Below are 24,889 nucleotides of genomic sequence, written 5' to 3' on the forward strand. Positions count from 1 at the left end.
TAACCAAACCTAAAACACTTCATAGCTAATTAACTACCTCTCCCTCTTTAACATACACACATAGTTGCAACAATGATTGACTCAAATCCACCACTCTTGAATCATTATGGAGCACTTTTGAGAAATTCAGCTGAACCTCAAAAGGCTAAAAGTTTCAATGATAAAGATAATAATACTGTGGTTGATGCTTGTGAACTACCATTGATAGACCTTAATGGTCTTAAAAGTTGTAATGTAAGAGAAAGATTAGCTTGCACTGCATCAATATGCAAGGCAGCATCAGAATGGGGATTTTTTCAAGTGATAAACCATGGTATAAACCCTGAACTACTAAGAAATATGAGGGAGGAGCAAATGAAGTTGTTTAGGGTACCCTTTGAGAAGAAGGTTACTTGTGGACTTCTAAACAATCCATACAGGTGGGGAACACCAACGGCTACTCGTTCAAATCAGTTTTCATGGTCAGAAGCTTTCCACATTCCTCTCACCATGATTTCAGAAGAAGCTTGCTGGGGTGAATTCAGTACTTTAAGGTATATATCTATCTCAGTCTTACACTTTAGTTTTGACATAGTTTACTTCATTGAAATATTTTAATAAAAATTCTACAACATGAAAACAGAACAAAAACAAAGTCAAGTGTAACTGTTTTGTCATAGTGTGGTGAGGAAGTTAGTCACCATCACCACCCTCTTTGGTGGTGTTATTTTCATTTATAATATGTGCATTATGTCCCTTTCTGAGATTATTTAATCTCAGGATTGAATCTCATCCAAGCCACTTAACCTATACTGACATCATAACCTGATTTATAGGCATGGGCATGGCACTAACCAAAGTAACCATGATATAAAACATTATGATTCTGTTATCTTTTTCTTTTTGAAGAAAATCACACTTGGCTCTCCTAAGACTTCCCTAAAACAGATTAATTCTACTGTCCCTAGATTCATCTTTTAATTTTGCACTAGACTCTATCGGTTTCTACGGTCGCTGCACTATGCCGTTGTTGTAGAGGATCCATCTTCTAAAAGATAGGCACACACATGTTTTCGAACTACAAGCAATATTAACAATTACTAAATAATTATTCTATAATTGTCTCCTCCAAAGTGAGTTTGGAAATTGAAGTAAGACCAAGACATCTTAATCATTAACAAGAAAATGAACTAAAATTTCAAGAATTTGTTTTGTATGTAATGTAATACCGACAACTGATTTGGGCAGAGTACTATTTGTACTATTCCTATAGGGGTGGGTTGAGTACCTCTTGTACTTTCTCCATTTCCATCTTTCTACATATATAATATTAATTTGCCGTTTAAAAAAATAAAATAATACGGACAACTGATTTTTTTACATTGACTGTTCAAATTACTTGCTTCACACTGAAGAAATAAATCAAATTATTTGAATATAGACAAAATGGCCACCTGTTAGTTTGTTACAGATCTTGACAGGTTGGCTTCTAGAATTTATGCTCAGACAAACACTGACTGGTCCTTCTGAGCAAAAAATGTAGTTGTCTAGAACCAACCTGCTTCAATAACAGAGGACAATTAAGTTGAGCATGCATGATTTCACCCTTAGAAGGAGCCATAAGTTAATATGTTTCTAACCCTTGCTGCAGAGAAGCAATAAATGAGTTTACACCAGCCATGCTAGAAGTGTCTAGGCTACTGGCAGGTATTCTAGCAGAAAACATGGGCCACCCAACAGATGCAGTTGAAAAACTCTGTGATGCAAGCACATGCTTTCTGAGGTTGAATCACTATCCTTTCTGCCCAAAATCTAAAGAAGAAATTTTTGGATTAGTGCCTCACACTGACAGTGATTTCCTCACAATTCTTTATCAAGATCAAGTTGGTGGACTCCAACTCATGAAAGATTCTAAATGGGTCGCTGTAAAACCAAATCCAGAGGCTCTTATTGTTAACATTGGAGATCTTTTCCAGGTAAAAGTTAGTTACATTGTTAGTTGACAACTAAATTGGACATTATTGAAGAAAATTAAGTGACAATTAATTCACCATGAATGTATCATTTCTAAAATTTACAGCAATTAATGGAGGAAATAAATTGTGGCACTAAAAATAATATGATGCATGCAGCATGCCACCAACCTCCAAAGGAATCTATTTAAACTATTCTAAAAAAGGAATATAATTTAAACTAACAACCAATATGATGCATGCACCATACCAATTTTTTCCAAATGAATATATTTTTCAAGCAAATGAGTCGATCAAACAAGATTCCATAAAGTGGTTATTTGTAACATCCTTCAGCTAGAACTATGGTTCTTTTCGTTGACTACAGATGCCAAGAGCACAGCCCTTTTTTCAGTCACAAGTATTACATATGTGAATAGTAAAGTACCTATTAAATCATTCTATTATTGACTCAACCACATAATCAGAGAGGCACGTATCATCACATCATTTTTCTACTAAAAAATCCCTTGACTATGGAAATAGTAATTATTAACTAACTGTTCCATTTACCAAACTATCAAAGGTCCATTCATTAACAAGATCTTTCATTTTGGAAAATCACAGGCCTGGAGTAATGATGAGTACAAAAGTGTGGAGCACAAGGTAGTGGCAAATGACAAAGTGGAAAGATACTCCATTGCATACTTCCTATGTCCTTCTTACACTACCATGATAAGTGGCTGCAAGGAACCTTCTACATATAGGAAGTTCACCTTTGGGGAATATCGACAGCAAATTCAAGAAGATGTCAAGAAAATAGGACACAAGATAGGACTGTCAAAATTTCTACATAAAGACACATACACAACGGCCACCGTTTAGTGCATTGAACATTGTTCCATTGGAGGAATTAATAGTTAACACTATATTGATATTCTTTATTCTGAATAATGTTTTCAGTTCAGATATAATATGTAAAAGTCACTCGGATTATATGTAAGAGATAAACAACAAAAAAGAATGTAGGGGTTACCATGCACCTACTTAGCAGCACCAGAATTTAAAGGCTTTTATCCCCTCCCCTTCCCCAATGGAGTTTTCTCCTTTCCTTTCTTACTACTATTATGATTTTAACTTCAATGGTAATAAAATTTCTTAAACAATTATTGATTATCATATAAGGCTTCTCAAAACAGGCAAATTTTTCATAAGTTTCCTCAAATCATGCAAATCAAGGTCCTCAAAAGACAAAGGTGATCCAATATGCTGAAGCCACTACATACAGTGAGGTAACTAAACTGGACCCCTATAGCAAAGGCCGGACAAACTTCTGGCACCAGAAGGCGAAAAATACACATTAACAACTAATTACTAAATTTGGCCGTTTAAAAAAAAAACTGTGAAATCAGTAATGAAAAGCATGGTCAGGATTTAAAAAAACCTCAACATTTCATAAATATTGTATGTTTATAATCCATCATCATTATCAAAGACAAACTCTCTAAATATGTTAAGATGATTGTTTACTTGTCTTCTATAGATGACGCAGTCAAAATATCCCTGGAATCGTAAAAAAAAATAGCAACCTTTGATAACTTTTTTCTTCATGATATATCAACAAAATACCCCACCACTGTTTTGTAAAGATGAGCTTTCTCAAGCCTCCTCACTCCCCTGGCAATGGGGTGATATATATCCAATTTTGTTGAGTCAGTATTCAATCTACAAATAACTAACCATAAGAAAAAAATCTACAACAAATCAACTAAGTCATTTCCTTTTCTTTATCAAGGGGGCCATTTCTCCAACAAGTTCATTTTGACTCTGTCTAGTGAACTCATGAGAAATCTCCAAACTTTCTAAGACATATTTGCTCTTCTCAAAGGTTTCTCAGCAATGGACCCAAGAACACGTCCAGCATATCTTGAGCAGGATAACCTATTTGAGATGTGCTTGCAGGAATTACCTCATCAGTTGTTGGACTTGGAGCAGAGTTACATAAGGCTTCCCTTTCCATACTATATGATTTTTTGTTCTCACAAGAGGAATCTAGAGTAGTACCTACTTCAGTTATGGCCGGAAATTGCCATTTTTGCTCACACCATCTACTTGTTGTTTCTTGCGGCTCCTTGTCCTCAGAATCTTTGACATACTGCACACATATGACAAAAACGTCAAGCAGTTATACAGAAAAATCAAAATCTCCATCACATCAACCTTTGTATCGGGAAGCAATATTTTAAATTCAGTGGATCATATGATAATATGATGATACAAAGAAATGCTAAAGTAGCACACAATTCTATTCAGATTACTCAAGCAAACTAAAAGCTACTTTTCTCCCTATCAGAAAAAGAAAGTCACCTGTTCTGCAATGGCCATTAAATCTTCAACTGTCAACTCCATGTCATCATCATCACTAGCTGCTTGAACTGGACATACATGATCACAATCACTACTACCACGACTATGATCCTCTAAATTTCCGCGCTTCTTTGTGGAGCGTCTAGGAGCTCTACCCCTAGAACTATTAACTTTTTTCTTCTTCTTTTCAGCAATATTATCATCACTTTCACTACTACCACGGCTATGATCCTCTAAATTTTCGCGCTTCTTTGTAGAACGTCTAGGAGCTCTACCCCTAGAACTATTAACTTTTTTCTTCTTTTCAGCAATATTATTATTATCATCACTTTCATTTTGTTGGTCTAAATTTATTTTTCCCATAACTTCACACTTCACATTGGAATTTAACTTCCTCTTCAATGTTTCCTTCTTGTGATCATTTTTCTTCACATTGGCTGCAATAATATCTTTATTTTCTTTAGAGCAATTAGTTTCAACAACATTGCCATTGTTACTTACATTGCTTGCACCAACCATCGGCGGCATCATCCATGACGGTAACTGCCGTTTACTTCCCTCAACACAAGCATCCATTCCTATTGATCATATCATCAATTAATCAATCAAATTTAAGTTAATTCGCATTCAACAACAGAAACAACAACACTTAAAGTAGAATCATGTAAACAATAATAACAAATTTTCAATTACAAAACAAGGTTAATTTTGTGCAAAATAGTTTAGAAGTTTTAATTGGGGTTAAAATTTTAGGGTTTCACAGAACAGGGTTAAATTTCTGAAAAGAGAAAGGAAATTCCAAAAATTTTGAAAACTGCAATTCGCACAAAGGAAACAGAAAACAGAAATTGGGATTCATACCTAGAATTGTTGGGGTCCGATTCAACACTGAAATGGAATTTCAAATCAGAATTGCAAAGAAGTGTGTCAATTGAAAAATTTGAAATTGAAATTACACAATAAGATTTTTTTCCCAAAATATACCCCTACCCCCTCTTATTTCCCGTAATACCCCATCTCAATTTTATTTCCCGTAATACACATCTCAGGGGACAAAAACTGGCATTGCAGCAGGGGAGAAGGGTAGCGACATTTCAAATGTCGCCATTGCCACATGGATAGCGACATTCAGAATGGCGCCATACCGGGAATAATTTTTTTTGTATTTTGCTATCATGGTGCAGGCGCGTGGAAGGCATGGCATGGGAGGGAGAGAAAGAAAGTTTGATTGCATTCAAACTTATTCCCGGTCAATGGCGCCATTCTGAATATCGCTATCCATGTGGCAATGGCGACATTTGAAATGTCGCTACCCTTCTCCCCTGCTGCAATGCCAGTTTTTGTCCCCTGAGATGTGTATTACGGGAAATAAAATTGAGAGGGGGTATTACGGGAAATAAGAGGGGGTAGGGGTATATTTTGGGGAAAAAATCACACAATTGGAGGCCAGAGTTTTGTGATGATAGTTGAAATGACTAATTTACCCTCTGCACCCGTCCATCAATATTTGCAAGCTGAAGGCGTATCGTTGAAATGACTAATTTATCCTCTATCATCTTATTTTTTAAAATTAAATATTAATTAAACATTTTTTTATCAGTTTAATGAACACGCACCGTCAGTGTAATTTATTTTTACACGGACAACCAATTATAATGATTCAATCTTCCATGTTATATCAAGAAGGTGGGGTTAAGTGGGATGACGTGACAGTAAACATGGTTGTGATTGGTTGACAATGTAAAATTTAACTATTAGTGCATTTTTTTCTTCTCTTTTTTTATAGTTCATTTTATAAACTAGCTCAACTATTATTTTACTAGCTATTTATATGCTATAAGCTACTATGAGTCTGTTTGACAAGGTCAATAAGCTAACTTATGATTTATATTATATAAGTTAAAAAAAACATGTTTGATAATCGTTTTTTCATCATGAACTTATAACTTATTTTACTAATTTATAGCTTATTTTTCGAACACTAGATTATTAGTTTTATGTTATTTTTTGTCAAACATAGTAGAGTTCAAGACAGAAATTAGACTTTAGGCTCAAGAAACTTACAAAATATTTACATTTGTCGGTTAAAAGGATTTACATTTACTTCTCTTATGTGACACTAGTAGAACTCAAATTTACAACCCTCCAAATCTAAAACACGTCTTTTTTAGCATTAGATTCATTAAACATGTTAGAATTTGTGCAGTGAGTAATGCATGTCGATCTTAGATCAAACAGTTAGATTGAAAATTGTGTTTTTCGTTAAAACAATTTCTGTCAGATTTGTTGCGGCTTTACTGTTATAGTAATAGGAAATCTAAATCCTTGGTGATTGCCGCTAATCTCAAAATTCTCCCTATCCAACAAATGACTCGTTGGTTTGCATATATGAGACCACTTATAGTCAATTTAATTATGATTTCAGAAGCCAAAAATATAGTTATAGTACATAACTACATATGGATTGAACTAAAGAATATGAAACTTATAATTTCCATTGCATAGATCACGAGCAATATGATCATGATAGTATTATATGAATCTATATAATTCAGAGGTAGATATTAACTTAAACCGCCATGGTAAAAAACAAAAACATTTAGTTCACCATCCTAAGCTTACTCATTAATGAAAGCTATTTCTTCAATTAAGCAAAACAGCTTTAAAAAGACATTTATACAGGAACAAGACAAGAAGTATCTGATAGATACGTTGGACAGTAAAAGAAAGGTGTCTCGTATGTGTATTGTAGATATAACTTAAGGTGTCCCCTAAGTAAAAAAAATATATTTGAAAGACGGTTAGTTCAATCAATAAAAACATCATTTTACTAGTATCGTCTCCAACTTAAGCTTTGTTCAATTAGTTAAGGATTCAACTCAAATACCACAAGGACTCGCATTCAAGATTTTTTGCCGATTTTGGGCACAACTGAAAGAAATTGGATCCAAAATCCAGATAAATTAAAAGTCAATGAAGTGCGTTTTGGTGAATAGGGCATATGATACAATTAAGAGTCAATACAGCAAACTTTATATTGTTGAGAAACAGTTATCCACAATATCTGTAATACCACTATAATAAACTCATTAAAATGTTTGACAATACAAATTCTGCACTTAATCCAAATATTCCTTTCTAAAAATTTGTTCAATAGTACAACAACCAAGTGTGACAGTATATAGACCTTAATCTTCATTTGTAAGAGGCGTGCTATAAACTGTTACAGTTAACAGTAATTACCCCGTGCTTCGCACGGATCATAAATACTAGTATAATATGTACACCAGTTCCATCTTTACTGGTGTTCAACAAGCATAATAAATAACTGTTCGTCAGTTATTGCTCCCATCTCCATTGCTCTTTCAAGTGCAGTATGTCCAGCAGCATCTTTAATTGACGGTTTTGCGCCCCTGGTAAATTGGCATGTTAGTTTATGCTTTAATTGGAAGTATGTATTAGACAGAGATACATGCCAGCAAACATTGTCTCTCACACACACCAACGCATAAAACGTGTACAATAGTGAGATTTAGAAAATCTTTAGCTAGCTGTGCAGTGAGAAGTTCTCTGAGGAACTGATGGACAATCTAATTAGTAAGACTTTGCCAAGGAAAATGAACGATATTATTGAGATAATTATGAATTAAGATTTTTCACGGGGATGTAGAATAGACACACATAGCCAGAGAACCATGCACTGGTTATTTTGTTCAGATGTAACTTTATATGCTCAGATATCAGATCCTTCTCTTTCTTCATAAAAGCTCAACGGCTGCATGATGCTCATTGACACTTTTGGAGCAAAATGATAAATGAACTCAGGAGTATAATAGAGTGCTTGGTTTGTGTGCTTTATATGCTAATTTACTGCATTGTGGTGTTAATGGCTGTCTCCAAGGATTATAATATTTAATTAAGGATGCTGTAATTCTGTTCACACATCTTTGTCTAAATTCTTTCAAACACTTCTTTAACAGAAAGAATAAAAATGGATGATTGCTTACTAAACCAAAAGCCCAAAGACAGTAAAAAACTGGCTCAAATAAAGTATTACCTTCTTAGTAAAAACTTTGCCAATGGATTTTTCCCACTAGAAATGCAATGGTGCAAGGGAGTCCTTCCATGATAGTCACGCATGTTTATATCAGCACCAAATTGGAGCAATAACTCAACCATTAGTGTACTATCAGAATGACATGCCAGATGTAATATAGACCAACCACGGAAACAACTCTCTCTTTCATTAGTCTCTTTATTCCTCAGACAGGCTTCAGGATCATGCTGATTTCCTTCAGTATCGGCATGGGGAACCACATCATCATAGTTTGTGTTTATTGGATTTGAAGTTGATGTTACAATAAGGCGATACACTTCTCGTACATTTATATCTTGAACTGCTTGCCAGATTTTTGTGGAAACTGAAGGATTTTCAGGTGTATCCTCTTCACGGATGACTAGTGATTTTTCTACATACTGTGATTAAGAAAACACGAGTTACACCAATATTTACCTCATCAAAAAATGTGAAGCAGAGGCTTCCTAATCAGATAACACAGCACAGGAATCATAATCTCAAGATGAAAAACTAGCAAATAATTAGGAGAAACAAAATGAGTGAGAGAGCAATAAAATAAGCAACACAATCAAATGTCCTTTTTTCAATTCTATTAGTAAAGGAAACCAGTTAATTATGTCGAGAAAGGTAAAGTCAAATCCACAAAATACAATTCAATTCCAATGGAAGGCCAAACAATACAACTTCAAAATTGATAGTTGGTAAAAGATAACTATAGCCATCATTATCCATAACATAAATTTTTTGATAATTTTAGAAACATTTACACTATAATCGTGAATGCTGGTTTTTGTGGGTATTAATAAATATATTATTGAATTAATAACAACATAATTTACAAAATAAAAAATAAATTATCCCTCAATGGCCAGAAGAATCATTAATTAAATAATTAAAAAAAAGCTTATTTAACGGGCAAGTTAAAAAATCATAATTAATCTATCTCACTCCTGTTTTATTGTGACATGCTACACCAGTTTTTTATACAAGCAAAAAAGTACATGTGTTTGGTCCAAATTTGGACCAAACACATTTACCTTTTTGCTTATACGAAAAACTCGATGAGTATCTAAAATACAGTACCAATAATCAAGCTGCACTTATATTACAGTAAACCATGGAAACTTCTCTACATAAAAGTAAAATTGAACTGAAAGTGCTTACCTTTGCTTGGATGTACTTTTCTTTATGTTGGGAGGGATCTGTGGAGCATGGTTTCAAAGGCACATTTGATTCACCTACTCTGCAGATAATTGTTCCCGAAAAGAAAGGATTACAAGCTCAGCTACTGCATAACTCTACGAAAAATAAAGCACATATTGTACATTGCCTTAAAGAGAGCCAAAAGTATACCTTTCATCGCCAAGTAGAAGCAAGCCCTCCCAAATAGAATTACAATAAGTATTACCTAAGTTATTGAATAACTCCAAAATGGTAGGTTCCCAAACCCTCACATCTAATGTTATAGATCTCACCTGCATTTGGTAGACAGAATTTAATGACCTTTAGGAAATGGTTATCAATCAGAATGCATAAATTCCAAGTTGGAAAGCACATCATTTTAGAAAAATGATTCAGTGCAACTATAAAGACAAACAAAAGTGTATTTCTCAAAAGTCAAAACTAATAAGATTCTAAAAGTGAAAGCTCTTTACCCTTTTTTAAAAAAATTGGGGAAGAAGAAATTTTTATTAATTCAAGTGGCACTAATGACCATCTTACAACTGTCCCTGATGGGATTTTTCAAGTGGCGCTAATGACCATCTTACCACTAAGCTAGCACCTCAAGTGTGTGAAAGTTCTTTACCCAAGAACGAAAGAGTGGGAAAAATTGCTAAGCACTTGAATATTATATAAATATCAGAGAAAAACAAATCAAAATCTTGAACTTTAAAATCTCAACCCATGGATGCTTCAATGTTTAACATCAAAATTTTCAATCCAGTTAAATAAATTTCTTATTTCTACATGATAAACACAGAAGAAAAATAAATGGTTTGCATTTGTCTGAAAGAATGCACCTTTGAGATATGAACTCCAAAATTGCGATGCACTCCAGAGCATTCAATACACAGAAGTATACCAAGGTTTAGAGATGCCCAGTCTGGTTCAGGAGCACTGCACTCGGCACACTTATCATTCCCAGGAATTCTCCTTAAAATTTGAGAGACACTGCCCGCTTCTTTGGAAAATACACCATCCATCAAAGATTTATTACTATCCTCTTGTTCACTTGTCAAAGAAGAACCAGTTGCTGCTGAGTTTTTATTTTCTAATTGCAATTTATCATAATGAGGCTGCAGCAATTAAAAACAGAAAAATGTTGACGTGACATCGTATATGGACATAATGGCGAGAATTTATGCTTCAAAAAAGTTGAATAGATAACCTGTTGAAGAAACTGAAAATTAAAAAGTGAAGTGATAGCTCCAGTAATTTTGTGTACCCAGTCCATCCTATCAGCTTCATTTTCAGCCTGATGAATGCAATTTAAAGTATCAACTAACACAAAATCAACCAGAAGTAAAACATACTAGGATACATAAATTGATAAAAGATCGAACAAGGAACTTTGGCAACTTTAAACAAACAGAATGTTCATTTTCAATATTTATGTTTGGAAAAAATATGAAACAAATGAGATCGGTACAAGTTAAGAAATTGACATTCAGATATATTAAATAAGTCCATCGGTCACCTGCAGTGTATATGTTTTTGAGGGAGAAATAATACGAAAGCAAAGTCGTAGATCTGTATCCTCTGCATCCATCTTTATAGTGGATGTGCACAGATCAACTGCACAACAACCCAAAATATTCTCATTTAGTGATGTAGCCCTATTATGCCTTGAACGGAATCTACCAAACATGCCACTATTTTGTTCAGAAACACGACTATAATGATATGGCTGAAATCCCTGTAAATAGATTTCAAAGAAAAACATTAGTAGATAGCTTGAAAGGTGAAATAAATATTATTTTTTTCCAAAAATGTATTCCTACCATGGCCTTGGGTCCTTTTGATCTGTAATAATATAAACTCCCATGGTTGTCAAGTACAAAAAACCTCCTTTTCCAATCTCCTCGCGTCCTTGATGATCGTTTTAACAGATAGCCTTGTTTAACTGTTTGAATCTAAAACAAGGATAAAACAATTACACTACAAGACCAAATAAAATAAAAAACAATGTATCTAATAACGTGAACTGGAGAATTATCACATATCAACCAGAAAATGCAAATTACTTGCCTCGCCTTTGGTTGCAGACTGCACCCCTGCCTCAATGCTTTTGAAAGAATGCAGGCCTACAGGATTGGTGCCATCAGCACCTAGCACGGGTTCAGTATTGTCCAGCTCTGCCTGTGTTCTGTATTCCTGGATCCGTTTTGCAAGCTTATCTTGCTCAATATTAGCCAGTTCTTTAGATTGTTGAGCATATGTTAGCACCTAAGTTAAGCACAGTCACCAAATATAAATAGATAGTAAATTTTCATGAAGTGATCTTGATTTAAGTTGTTCTAAGCCACCAGCATCAATTATTAAAGAGACTACTTCAAACTTGATCAATTATGAGGGGGAAGAGTCCCTTATATAGAGCTAGACTACTACTAACCAAGATATTGGGCTCAAGTGGTTAATGAGCTCCCCCTAGGAAGAATCGTTCTGGAGAACCCGAGTTTGATTTCTGGTGGGAACAATTCTTGGCCAGACTTTACTTACCTCGCGGCCGAAGTCTGGATTACCAGGGCCCCCTTTCCCTGGGAACCAGAGGGTTAATAATACCCAAAAAAAAAAAAAAAAAAACTGGTTTTGGTAACCCATTGAAGCTAACTAAAGCTAGTTTATGACTCAGCAATACTAACTGAAGTTAGTTACAAAGAAGGCTGGGATCGTTTCAACCGTAGTTGAAACATATTCCCTAATACTCCCTCGCAAGCTCATCTGGGAGTGATGAGGAATCACACTCAGTGAGCTTGGACTTGAGCTCTTCGAACTTGACAGGAAACAGAGCCTTGGTCATGCCAGAACCTAAAAGCTTAAGTTTTTAGGTGAAGAGACATGAATAGTTTTATACTATATCTTAACATGATAAAATTTGCTCATAATTGTATCTTGAAAATAGCTTCCCTTGCAAGAAATGAACAAAAACATTAGTTACCTGGTGAATGTAAGGCTCCATTTGGCTCAGTAAGTCATAACCCTGAAGCATAGGATGACTTGTTAAGTGCAAAATAATAATAAAAACCTTGAAAGTTCACTCAGGATGAATTAGCAACCAATTTACGGACCAGTTTAAAGTATCTCATATGAGCATCCATTATTGCACTTATGGACTCCAAGAACTCGTACTTCTTTTTCACTTCAATATTCATGAGAGAGTGTACCTGCACTCCTTAAAATCCAATAACCAAATTCATATCATAAATAAGGTTGTTGAAATATCACTAAAAAATTCCATAATTGTAAAAGACATACTAGATTGAAGCGGCTTTTCTCAAAGGATGACTTTGAATTTTGTAGACCCTGCCATTGATCAGAGTATAATATGATTGATTAAATATTGGACTTACCGGTAGTCATGAAAGAAGATGACAAATATATATATATATATATATATATATATATATATATATATATATATATATATATATATATATATATATATATATATATATATATATATATATATATATATATATAGAGAGAGAGAGAGAGAGAGAGAGAGAGAGAGAGAGAGGGAGGGAGGGAGGGAGAAGATTATAAATGTGAGCAAATGTTTAGAGTCGTCCATGAATCAAGATCAACAATAACAAGAACCCAGCCTTATAGCACTACATATAAAGCAGTAAATTATAGATAGACTGTTTACCTCTCCCTAATTTATCATGTATTAAATGACACTTAGATTCATACATGTCATGTGATAACAAGTTTTGATGGTTTATCCTATAATTTTTATCAGTCTTCTTTTAACTTTAGAATATAATAAAATAGAATCCAAGGCCTGGCCCGTGTGGCAGCAGAGTCACTACCGTATAGAGGCTTTAAAACACAAGGTAGCTCTTATTGGAAATACAAGGCATGCTGATAGGTGATGGGGAATTATGGAGTGCCCAAGTCTCACATTGATAGTATAGGATGCTTAGTGGACTATTTTACTGGCCTTGGTTCTTCCCGCTTTTAAGGGAGGGTTTCCCAAGTGCTTGGATACTTACCAATCGGTATCAGTGTTGGTTGTCAGTGACTCGGAAAGGGCTACCTACAGAGAGGCTGACCAGAAAGGCCGAATAAAGCGTCGTAGAGTGCTATTCGTCGGGACATTGGCTTTCAGGGGCGGTGCTACATTCGGTACTTGGGTATCATGGGGTGCACAAGTCCCACATCGAGTAGTATGGGATGCTCGGAGGAGTATTTAAGTGCCTTTGGTTCTTCCCCCTTGATAGATACTAGCTTTTATCACATGCATATATTGGTCTTGCCGTACCATCCCTTACAAAATTATATTTTCCAGTTCTGATGTGGTGATGTTACAGACTGCATTTTATTTTTCAGATTTAAAACCAATGAAGATATCAGGATGCCAAGCTCTAATATACATGCTATCCACTACTACAAAATATTCCGAAAAGAATGCTGATCTCAGAGTGCGACAGTACCAACCTAACTGATATAGGCTAAAAATTAACCCCTTCAGAAAGGTACAAAATTCCTTCAGATGATAGGGAAGCTCCTAAGACCTAATGGCTATTGCTGAATTCACTAGATATAAACAAAGGGAAACCTCGTGCTGTAAAGCTCCTGCCATGGCAAGGTCCAAGAAAGGATCAAAGCTATTCTAGATCTATTTTTGACACACTTAACCTGCATTTTGAAGAAGCTGATTTCATAACCCAAACTTGTGAACTATTAGTCACATAGAAGCAACGTCGACCACTGCGCCAAGGTTTTACAAGATATATTTCAGTAATATCATTTTAAGGTTGTCTCTTTTCAAGTCGTATATTAAAAAGAAAGAATAACGAACTATCAAAGATTGAGGTTTTAAATTTTAAAGGACACATAATGAAGAGAATAAAAGTGATGAAACTTTTTCAACCTTTTACCACTATAAACAAAACTAAGGATTCAGCGGAACGGAAGACACAAATCATTTCAACATTCATTACCATAACAGTAACAAAATTTTTATTTAAGCAGGAAATTGGTGAAATACATTCTAGACTAGGTCATATAAACTCCATCAGGTAAACTAAGTGCACATGCATAACTCTTGAACTTGCAAATTTTTCACTGCAATCCGTAATCATGGCACAACACAATATAAGGGAGAAGGAACTGAGCATTTACTAATTGATACGGCAAACCTCTTCTAATTCAGCAACAATGTCTTCCGGTGTATTCTTCTTCAAAGAAACAAACTTTTCTCGTGACTGTAAAAATGAGATACACAAACACTGTTAGAAACCACTACTAATATCAACCGTAGGCAATTGGGTATATGAGTTCAAATGTAATCAAAAAAATGAAATAAACATCAGACAAATGGAAAATCTATAATGTTGAAGTCAACGGTGCAAGCAAATTACTGCTTTCAAAAGTGCCATTCATGTACAAAGTAGAAATGCATTTATAGACAAAACTAAATTATTTAAATCAGCACTTAAGCCATTGTGAACTTACGCAAGTCTTATCACGATGGCTATGTGGGTACTTTGATTGCTAAAATAGCAGTTTGGTTTGCCAATTTGGTTTGCCAATTTGGTTTGCCAAACTAACTGATTATACTTGCAAATAGAATAATGTTAAAACGCATTTTAAAGTTTGAGTATATAGAACTTATAATTGCTCAATACCTGATCATAAGCATGCACAGATTTGTCAAAACGGCGGCGAGATTCCTGATATAAGCAAAAAAGCAAGTCTAAGAGATTTCACTAAACATATTGCAACAAAGAACCTTCACGAAAGAAACATTGACGTAAGAGTGCAAAAAGAGTAAATACCTTTGCATCTTGCAAATCAACATTTATAAACTCTGTCAGCCGGTCTATCAATACATGCTCTACCTATACGAGAAATAATGTCAAGTAATTTTCAAACAAAAAATTAAGACAAGTTGTCAACAAAGCATGAGGAAAATGTCTTAGGAGAATGGCAACCACAAATAAGTACACAAGTGACGCTTTTCGATTATTTTCTCCCTCTAGTCCTTTAGTATACAACCTAATAGATTTAACACATCCAGCAACGATTTGTGAAAAGAAAATATTAAACAGGGAAGGAATTTTAACTATTATTCATTTTTTATTATACAAAAATTGGAGCCTTCAAAACTTTTCCTTCTTCTGGTGAAAAGGTAAACTACAAACTTCTATAGGTTAAGTCATCATTTACATGCTGCTTCAAAAAATTTGGATGAGAAAATTGTAGTTGATGTTCCGCTTTATTTTTATGTGTCGGAGGAATGGGCAACTGAATATTTTTTTCCCATTCAAGTTAGGTATTTTGGCAAACACAACTCATGCACAACAAAGCACAATGGAGATAAACAGAACCATTCACACAATTTTCATTTTATTACTACATGTATGATAAGTGAAAATTTACACACTCTTCGTAAGATATTTGATTATCAACAGCAAAATAAGTACATGAACACATAAATCCAACTCATCAGCCTATCAAAATTGCTATGAAAGAGAAATTAAAAGGATTGTTTTTCTTGATGTTTGTTTTAGTAAATTTGAATAAGCAGACCAATAAAAAATTGCTTTCAAGGTAAAACACATCTTAAGCAAGGCAAGTCTCACAGTAACTACTATCTATTGAAACTCCAAGAAAAAAAGTGCAGCATTCTGGTTCAAGGACTCACCTGTGAGCGAAGAAGCTCTTTAAAAGTAGCTAATTCACGTAATGCGGTGATAAACTTAGATATGACGGGTCCTGGTTAGAAAGCAAAATACATTTTAATCTTAGTAATCAGGGCTATCTTTGGTGGATATCAGATAATAAAGCAGCTTATGCACAGCTAGAATGGTGACAAAGCTGTCTCCAAGTAATTCATATGGTAAAAAAACAATTATACCGTTATGTAACCAGCAAAAGAAAAAGCATGGTCAAGAACTAGATAAAAATCTATTCACTGATTAGGGAAATGTTCTCTGAAGTTAAAACCTTTAACAAGGAAAAAGAAATTAAGCTGAAGATTACTAAAAGGAACCATGTTGATAAACAAACTTGGTGTTTTTAAATGCTAAACAAACCAACAATTTTAACACTAAAAAAATGTAGTTCTTATGTAAGTACAAAAGAACCGCCGTTTGGAATTGTTAACTTGTACAAAGAGGAAGTAAAACAATATATTACAATAAATTTCATCAACCTCCAATTGATACACTAACAGGATCGTCTTGGCCACCTCCAAATGCTTCTAATGAATCAGCAAAGGCAAGTTCTCCATTATATCCTTCCCCTAAAGCTGTCCTGAGGAGATATAGAAGAAAGCATTAATAAATTGCTCACGCTTGTAATCTTACTCTATCCATGGTGACAAACTAAACGATGAGAGCAGTCAAACTTATTTCCATATATTATCGACAATAGAAATCCCCTTGAAACAAGGATGAGTAGCCGACAAAAAATTAAGCCCTGTACTTCTTTCCGCTGTACGCAAGTAAAATATTCATAAAAAAGAAATAGCTTCAAAATGTAGGATTGATTAGTAAAGGAACTCAGTATGGTAAAGTCTTATTGAAACTTATGCAGTCAATCTCTAAAAAATGTAAAGAGTGCTATTTTTTATACAAAATTTTCTGAAAACTCTACATAAGAATATAATCAAGCACTTACATAAACTTCTTACATCCTTTGAATAAATTCTGGCAGCGATCTTTTAACTCATCTGCTGTTTCTTCAATAGAAAATAACTGTTCCATGGAAAATAAATAAATAAATTACTGCAAGTTACCATCATTCTTAATCTTGTAAAGCACAGTTAGTTTTGCAAATAAAACTAGAAATCCAACAAACACGATCGATATAAATAGCAGTAAGTACTTACTATTTAAACACACAATAGACAAATATTGGTTTCATAAAACCATTTATTTACAAACAGCAAAATATGAATTAAGAAAAGCCAGCCGGCAAATCTGATTTTTGGATTTTGTTTTAGCTTAAGTTATTTTAACAGATAGATCTCGACAAAATTACTAAATTCATTCATAACACAAAAATATCCATAGTTCCATTCCTAAGTATAAGATCAAAAAATATAAATAACAGAAACGCACGTGCTTATTATTCAAGAGGAAAACAGAAAAAGTTATAGGAATTGAAGAGAAGAGTGAGACGAGTAATCATCGATTTAAAGCAGAGACAGAAAAATGGTGATTGAAGCTGCTAATTGTTCTTAAATCATCATTGCATATTAGTGATTGAGTTGATTTGAAATGAAGGAAAATGAAAATTGAAAAATGAATGATTACCGAGAGATTAAAGCAAATCTGAAGAGAAAGATTAATAGATTGAGGTAGAAAGTGGAAATGGAAGTGAAGAAATATAAGAACCTGTTTGTGGAACATTGGAGAATCATCAAGCTTGACGAAAGAGGAAGCCATTGCTGTTTGCTATCTGATCTCGGTCTCCGTCCGTGTGGGTGGGTGAAGCTGGGTTTCAGTTTAGAATTAGATCGATTTGAATGTGACATAACATAACATAGATACAAATCAACATCACATGGGTAATTCGGGGTTTTGGGATTATTATTCACAAGATTGGAGATGCAGCTGGGTGACGTAATTATTATAAAATACAGTTATTTTTTAAAAAAATTATGATTATGTTAGTTTTTCAGTGGTGATTTGCGATGAATTTGGTAGGAAGATGACGGTTCGATCTCCATAACTGTGATTGGGAAGGAGTTATAACCACTTGATGACATAACCGACTCCTGAACCAGATTATGGGATTAAGTGGGTCAAATAGTGATGATAAAAAAAATAATCGTCTCGACAAATGCAAGTAAAATTCATTTTTTTATGGTTAATGCATTAGTTATAAATTAGTTATGCAATAAATTTAAAAACACGAATTTTGCTTACATTTTATTAAGAAAATAGTACTAAATGTATTAAAAACTATGAGTTGACTGACGGATAAATTAGCTTATTGTCTTTGATGTGTTTAATAGAATTAGAGGTTGAATTAATTCAAATATAAAATGAATAAGTTGATTGACTGATTAGAATGATTAAACGATTTTTGGAGGGATCAAGTAGCTCAACTTATTTGATCTAAAGATTAAAGGAGTTAAAATGCTAACATTAACAGCTAATTGATTTTGATAGTTTAAAAAAAATGATAGTTTCATTTACGAAAATCTTCCTACTCAGGCAATAATTATATTCTAAAATTCACTTTCAGATTTATTGAATAATTGATGCATCATTGAATAATTGATGCATCAGATATATCATGTGGGAGTCCTAGTTTGTGATATATTTAGGTGAGTTGAAATATAATAAATAATAGTACATTAGTAGAAAAAATGCACTCATAATGAAACTGAGGGAGTAATATTCACATGCAATTGATGTGAGTGCACTCATTGAAATGTAACCTGGCATTAGAAATGAGGGTAGTATTGACCTTATAATGTTGTAGAGAGAGGGAGATGAAGTAGAGAGTTTACAAAACAAAATTTATCAATTGTTTGAAAGTATACTTGTGGACCAATGTCATCTGCAGGTAGACAGACTACCAAACAAATTATATCTGGATGTAGACTTTCCAACCATCGGCAAAACCAGGAAAAAAGATAGCAGAGGTGTAGTTGAAAAAACCCAGGGGTGCACCCTTTTTTCTTTTAATTAATAACTATTTTTTGACAGGATTTTAATTAATAACTATTGAATACTACAAAACAACCATTACATAATAATGAAATAAACTATCCAAATTTTTGCTTGATCTATACTTATTTAATTTTTTTCTGTCTAGGGTATCCTCCACAACAACGGCAGAGATTACGATCTATATAATTGAACTCATGACTACATGCTTACATCCGATCTCGAAGTTTAGACAATGATAAAGATTCAAATGCAAACTTAGAAGAAGCATCACTCAATTGCTTTGCCACTTCAAGCCTGAGTTTAAACATGAAAAGGAAAGAAGTATAATCTATTACAGACGAGTGATGAGGTCGGGACGAGTGATGAGGTTGGGGCTTCCGCAATCTGATTTAAGTCTTCCAAACCATAAGAATGTAGTTAGTAGTTAGAAATAAATAAATTAATTGCCCCATATTTCAGAAAACATTGAGAAATTTCTAACCATCAACCACAATGCCATCTTTGATAAACTCTGTTGGATGTTAGTACCTGCAGGGTGTAAGTGCTGCTAAAAAATAACCCTCTTTAAGTCCGGACATGTTCCAAGGTGAATTAGCGATGACGCGATAGAGAGATAAGCAGTGGGTGGACGGCTCACACGGTAAACTATATAATGCATATATAACGCATTGTTATTATCTATAAATCAATATGGGAATGCTCTTCAATCGATCAATCTATTTAGCAGGTATAGCACCTGAAAAATTGAGATTGGTCAAATGACACCAAACCAAGTACACAAAGCTGCAACAAAAATTGCATAATGGATGACCTGGCTACTCAGTGACTAGAATGTGAACTACAGGAATACTACTTGTAATATCTTAACATGAAATCTGGTTGCCAAGATCCATGGTTGGGCTAATTAGAAATCCTGGCTGATTTGCAGTTTTGCATGGTATTTTTTTTTAATATTTTTATTGATCAAACTGTTGAACTGGTATTCAGAAATTCAGTTGACTGAGAGATGAACTGGTATTTTTCTTTATCATCCAAGGAGCAAATTAACCAACCTATAGAGTAAAACCATTTAAACTTGTCAGTTGCGTATTTGAAAATCTGAGGAATAAACAAATTCAACAATGGTAGTACTGTAAGACATATGAAACTAGATTGAATAATGCAAATATTTTGAGAAAAAAAAGTCTGAGCACGTAAAAGTAACACAAAACTAGCTACTTTTAGTGTTAACCCATCATTACCAATAATAGGACCTCTTTGTTAATGTTGGATGGACAGCAAAGTAAATTGAAACCATAAACTCTTCCTTTCTAACTCAAATATCAGATTCAAACAACTCAAAATTTCTTTCGCTAATACGGTTACATTTTTCCTTGACGAATTGCTTTAGAAAAATCTAAAGTAAAGGTAGATGGAGGACATGGCATTCATACAATATAAAATGTAATTTAGATGTATAAATCCAATTGGATTAGGTACAATAAGGAAAAGCTGGGGTGAGTTTGCTTAAATAGATTAGTCCCTATAATATCTGTTGAAGTTAAACGGTTTTAGATAAAGAATGAAGAGAAAGAATAGACATTGAAATATGATTATAGTTTAATATAGTTGAAGATTATTTGATGATATAAAACGACTAAGATAAGAAATTAATATTACTATATAATCTAAGATTTTCTAAAATAATATTAGGATATAAGATATTTTCATATATAATAACACTATTTGATAGAACCCCACTATTTTTATCATCCAAGATTCACATCTTCACAGTAGAGGAGACAGACAAGAACATAGCCTTTTGGAAACCACCCATCAATTCCGATATGCTGAATCAACATGCGAACACAAACATGCGGAAGATCCCCACAACAGAAAATGGAAGAAATATATGAACAGCGATACTGAATAAAGCATATTCAATGAAATTCTGTAACTGATACTCAAGAAAGGGATCAAAAAGTATTTGAAGAAACATAATTTTCTTCTAGTTTGGCTTGATGAAAAATAAAATATATAGATTTCACACAAAAATATTTAATTTTAACTCCCTTGGGTATTAAGGGGTGCTTAGCTTGATGATTTCTGGCTTCAAAATCTCTAGATTTTTCTTTCTCTTGCGGTTATGCCAAAGATCAGGGACACATAATGTGGATCAATCGTTAATGTTACTTTTAACTGTACATGCAAATTTGGGCCAACTGCTCAGATGTAACAGCCAGATTTAATCATTGGAAACTAGTCACATACCTTGTTAGTTCATCATCCCATCTACATGCTTAACCGTCTCCCATCCAATCATTTATTGAAATAATTGCTCTTTCACAGCCACCCCAATCACGCACTGAGAGTTGTAATATTAAATCTCTACATGCATTGTAGTCTTCTCAAGTCTCAACCCACATCAGTCATGGATGCAAGGTCAAAGCCTTCGTTCCATTGAGCTTGATTGACCAGTTTCAGTTGCAATCTTAAATTCTCCAAAATCAAATAAACACCAAATAATTCGCTATGTGAATGATCAAATGCTTTAAACTCATGAATTGAGCCGGCCACTTCTATCCAACTATATCCTGGAGTCTTTTCAACCTGCATTCCTTTCATGAGCTTCCTGACCTGAGCTGCTGCTTCCCAGTTTTGACACATTGAATACAAATTTGCCAGGAGTGCATATCCAGTGTTGTGGTCTGGCTGTAGATTAATCAAAATGTTCCCTATATGTTTACCCATTACGAAATCTTTGTGGCTCACGCAGGCACCTAATAAAGCTACCAAGATACCAGGGCTAGGCTTCATTGGCATATTATCAATAATTTGTTTTGCATCTTCCAAATATCCTGCTCGACCAAGGAGATCAACCATACATCCATAATGTTCCATGTTTGGCTTCAAATGATAAGTATGTCTCATCAATTCAAATACCCTTTTCCCCTCATCTACAAAACCTCCATGAGAACATGCACCAAGGACACCGAGGAAGGTGACTTCATTAGGTTGAATACCACCTTCCAACATGCGTGAAAAGACATTCATTGCTCCTAAGGCGTCCCCGTGCACAGCCAACCCATTAATCATTGCCGTCCAAGTATGCACATTTTTGACTTGCAAGTTTTCAAATACCCTTAAAGCTTCATTGATGCACCCACATTTTGCATACATATCTACCAATGCCGTCCCTAGCACTGCATTCAGATTAACCTTGTTACACTGTATGTATCGATGCACCAACCTTCCTTGGTCCAATGCCCCTGCGTGAGCACAGGCACTAAGAACACTAGTCAGTGTAAATTCATTTGGCATAACATCATCTAACAACATACTCTGGAAGACACAAAGTGCATCTTGGTACTTGTTACATTGCACAAAACCAGCCACAAGCACAGTCCAAGAAACCACATCTCTGTAAGCCATTTCATCAAACACTTTGCAAGCATCTTCACAATGACCACACTTGAAGTACATATCCACAAGAGCACAATAAACAGAACCATCCAAAACCACTCTCCCAGTTTCCACATAAAACCCATGAACACACTTTCCAAAACAAACATCACCCACCATCGCAGCAGCACGTAAAACACTAGCAACAGTAACACCATCAATCAATGCACCCTTCAATCTCATCTCCACAAAACACTTAAGTGCCTCACCAGCAAGTTCATTTCTAACATACCCATTAATCAAAGAAGTCCAAGCAACAATATCCTTTTCAGGACTTTCATCAAACACCCGGCACGCACTTTTCATAAACCCACAATACCCAAAAGCCGAAATCAAAGCATTACCAACAAAACAATCAAAATCAAAACCAAATTTCAAAATTTGAGCATAAACCATAAAAGGGTCATGAACGACACCAGACTTTGAAAACATCTTAAGAAGTAAAGGGAAAGTGTGTTTATCCGGTTCAACACCCATTTGTCGCATTTTTGCATAACAGAAAAGTGGTGTTTGAGGGTGGGAGGTGGTAGAGAAAGATGTGATGAGTTTATTGAAGAGACGAGTGTTGGGAGTGTGAATGGTGTTGAGGAGAAGATGAAGAGAGGAAGTTTGTGGTTGAGAGAAGGGTGCGGATTGGATGAGTTTGGTGAGGAAAATGGCGTCTTGGAATGAATAGGTAGAAGAAGTGATTATGATGGATTGAATTTGTTGTTTCCATTGTTTGAAGGTTTGGTGGTTCTTTGAAAGAGAAAGAATTGCATTGCGCAATGGACCAAAACGTAGCATAGCATTGTTTTATGAAGTATCAATGTCTGTTTCAAGGAAACACTCCACACAAACAAGAAAGAGAGTGGTCGCGCGCGCCACCGGTGAGCACACTTTGTTTTTCAAAATCTTATTGTTAGTAAAAAAAAAATTATTGGACCTAAAATGGACCGACCCAACAACCTGAATCATCCATGATATTTTCTCTCCCCACCCCCCACGTTTCTTTTATACCCCCCTTAAATCTCAGTTTGCCCTTCCAAAATGTCAAAATTTTCGGTTAGCAAATTCGGGCTTTACAAATCGAAAAAATTAAAACTTCGAGTTCTAAAAACCACTCGCTTATTACTTCGGGCTTTACGAATCGAAGTGTGTTTATATAGAAAACAACCTCTCACATTCTTCATCACTTCCAATACTTCATCCCCACACTACCAAAAGAGATCCGAAAATCCAATCCGTTTTTCACTCAAATTGCTGCTTAAAATCAAGTTTGGAACGTTTGCTAAGGGTTAGAAGGCGATTTGAAGCACAATATTAAGGTAATCTTCCGTTTAATTTCTTTTATTTTCAACTGTCATATATGCTAGGTTCGTAGGTTTTCTGACACAACTTCGTTCGGTTGATAGAAATCGAAGGAATCCTTCGGTTAATACGAATCGAAGTTCCTGGAACTTTTGATTTTGTGTTGGTTTAAACGTGTTTGCTTGTCAAGCCTAACCGAAGGATTCGTTCAGTTGATAGTCACCGAAATTCCTGGAAGTTTAATTTTTGCACTGTCTTTACTTGCGTTGCCTGTCTGCTTTGCTTGCATTGCCTGTCTGCTTTGCTTGCATTGCCTTAGGTCTGTCTGTTTTGCTTGCATTGCCTTAGTTATGGATTATAGAATGTGCTACCAATTTTATATGTATTAAGTAATATTACATTAGTACTATATGTAGTATATGCGGCTTGTATTGTATGTGGCTAATTATGTGTTTATCCCTCTTATATTATGTAGTTATGGCGGGCAAACGAGAGCTTATGCTAGGTATCTGTGCCCCGGGAATTGTTGAGGTTCCGCCTGATAAACCTCCTGATAAACCTGTTGCATATGAGATTGATACATCGGCTCATTTTTACACTGAAATGGCAACCCCTGACCGAGATGAGTTGATTAGATGGGCTCGGGACATTGCCTTAAAGCTAAAGTTTGCAATTGCAATTGGCAAATCCGACAACGGCAGGGATAAGAGGAAGCAATATTTCTGGTTGGATTGCGAGCAGGGAGGTCGGTACGTGTCAACAAATAAGAAGCTAAAATATGATCAAACCGGCACGAGGAAATGCGGCTGTCCATTTCGACTCCGTGGTTATTGTCATGCCGATAAAACATGGCATTTGACCGTTGTAAACGGCAAACATAACCACGAGTTGGACAAGGCAGTTGAAGGCCATCTCATTGTCGGTCG

General features: G+C 34.8%; 4 protein-coding genes across 4 annotated transcripts; 1 reads left to right on the top strand and 3 right to left on the bottom strand.

Annotated features, from left to right (window-relative positions):
* LOC123917703 (gibberellin 2-beta-dioxygenase 8-like) lies at positions 1-2,993 on the top strand. The gene is made up of 3 exons (XM_045969499.1): positions 1-533; positions 1,631-1,955; positions 2,559-2,993. The coding sequence occupies exons 1-3, from the start codon at positions 73-75 to the stop codon at positions 2,814-2,816; spliced, it is 1,044 nt and encodes a 347-aa protein (XP_045825455.1). The 5' UTR covers positions 1-72; the 3' UTR covers positions 2,817-2,993.
* A 507-nt stretch (positions 2,994-3,500) lies between these two features.
* On the bottom strand, positions 3,501-5,259 carry LOC123917704 (NKAP-like protein). The gene is made up of 3 exons (XM_045969500.1): positions 5,160-5,259; positions 4,299-4,876; positions 3,501-4,086 (listed from the first exon to the last, which is right to left on the bottom strand). The coding sequence occupies exons 2-3, from the start codon at positions 4,872-4,874 to the stop codon at positions 3,814-3,816; spliced, it is 849 nt and encodes a 282-aa protein (XP_045825456.1). The 5' UTR covers positions 4,875-4,876; positions 5,160-5,259; the 3' UTR covers positions 3,501-3,813.
* A 2,022-nt stretch (positions 5,260-7,281) lies between these two features.
* On the bottom strand, positions 7,282-18,119 carry LOC123917705 (ADP-ribosylation factor GTPase-activating protein AGD2-like). The gene is made up of 19 exons (XM_045969501.1): positions 17,946-18,119; positions 17,227-17,303; positions 16,760-16,860; positions 16,250-16,320; positions 15,381-15,443; positions 15,231-15,275; positions 14,742-14,807; positions 12,853-12,900; positions 12,666-12,761; positions 12,536-12,577; positions 11,626-11,823; positions 11,379-11,510; positions 11,075-11,293; positions 10,766-10,852; positions 10,398-10,673; positions 9,730-9,851; positions 9,541-9,619; positions 8,356-8,774; positions 7,282-7,711 (listed from the first exon to the last, which is right to left on the bottom strand). Exons 1-19 carry the CDS (start codon positions 17,994-17,996, stop codon positions 7,597-7,599), a joined length of 2,307 nt encoding a protein of 768 aa, XP_045825457.1. The 5' UTR covers positions 17,997-18,119; the 3' UTR covers positions 7,282-7,596.
* A 1,088-nt stretch (positions 18,120-19,207) lies between these two features.
* On the bottom strand, positions 19,208-23,528 carry LOC123917706 (pentatricopeptide repeat-containing protein At1g50270). The gene is made up of 2 exons (XM_045969502.1): positions 21,483-23,528; positions 19,208-20,284 (listed from the first exon to the last, which is right to left on the bottom strand). The coding sequence occupies exon 1, from the start codon at positions 23,457-23,459 to the stop codon at positions 21,627-21,629; it is 1,833 nt and encodes a 610-aa protein (XP_045825458.1). The 5' UTR covers positions 23,460-23,528; the 3' UTR covers positions 19,208-20,284; positions 21,483-21,626.
* Positions 23,529-24,889: the final 1,361 nt, after the last annotated feature.

The sequence above is a fragment of the Trifolium pratense genome, linkage group LG3, assembly GCF_020283565.1.
Source record: "Trifolium pratense cultivar HEN17-A07 linkage group LG3, ARS_RC_1.1, whole genome shotgun sequence".
In the NCBI taxonomy this organism is placed as follows: Eukaryota; Viridiplantae; Streptophyta; class Magnoliopsida; order Fabales; family Fabaceae; genus Trifolium; species Trifolium pratense.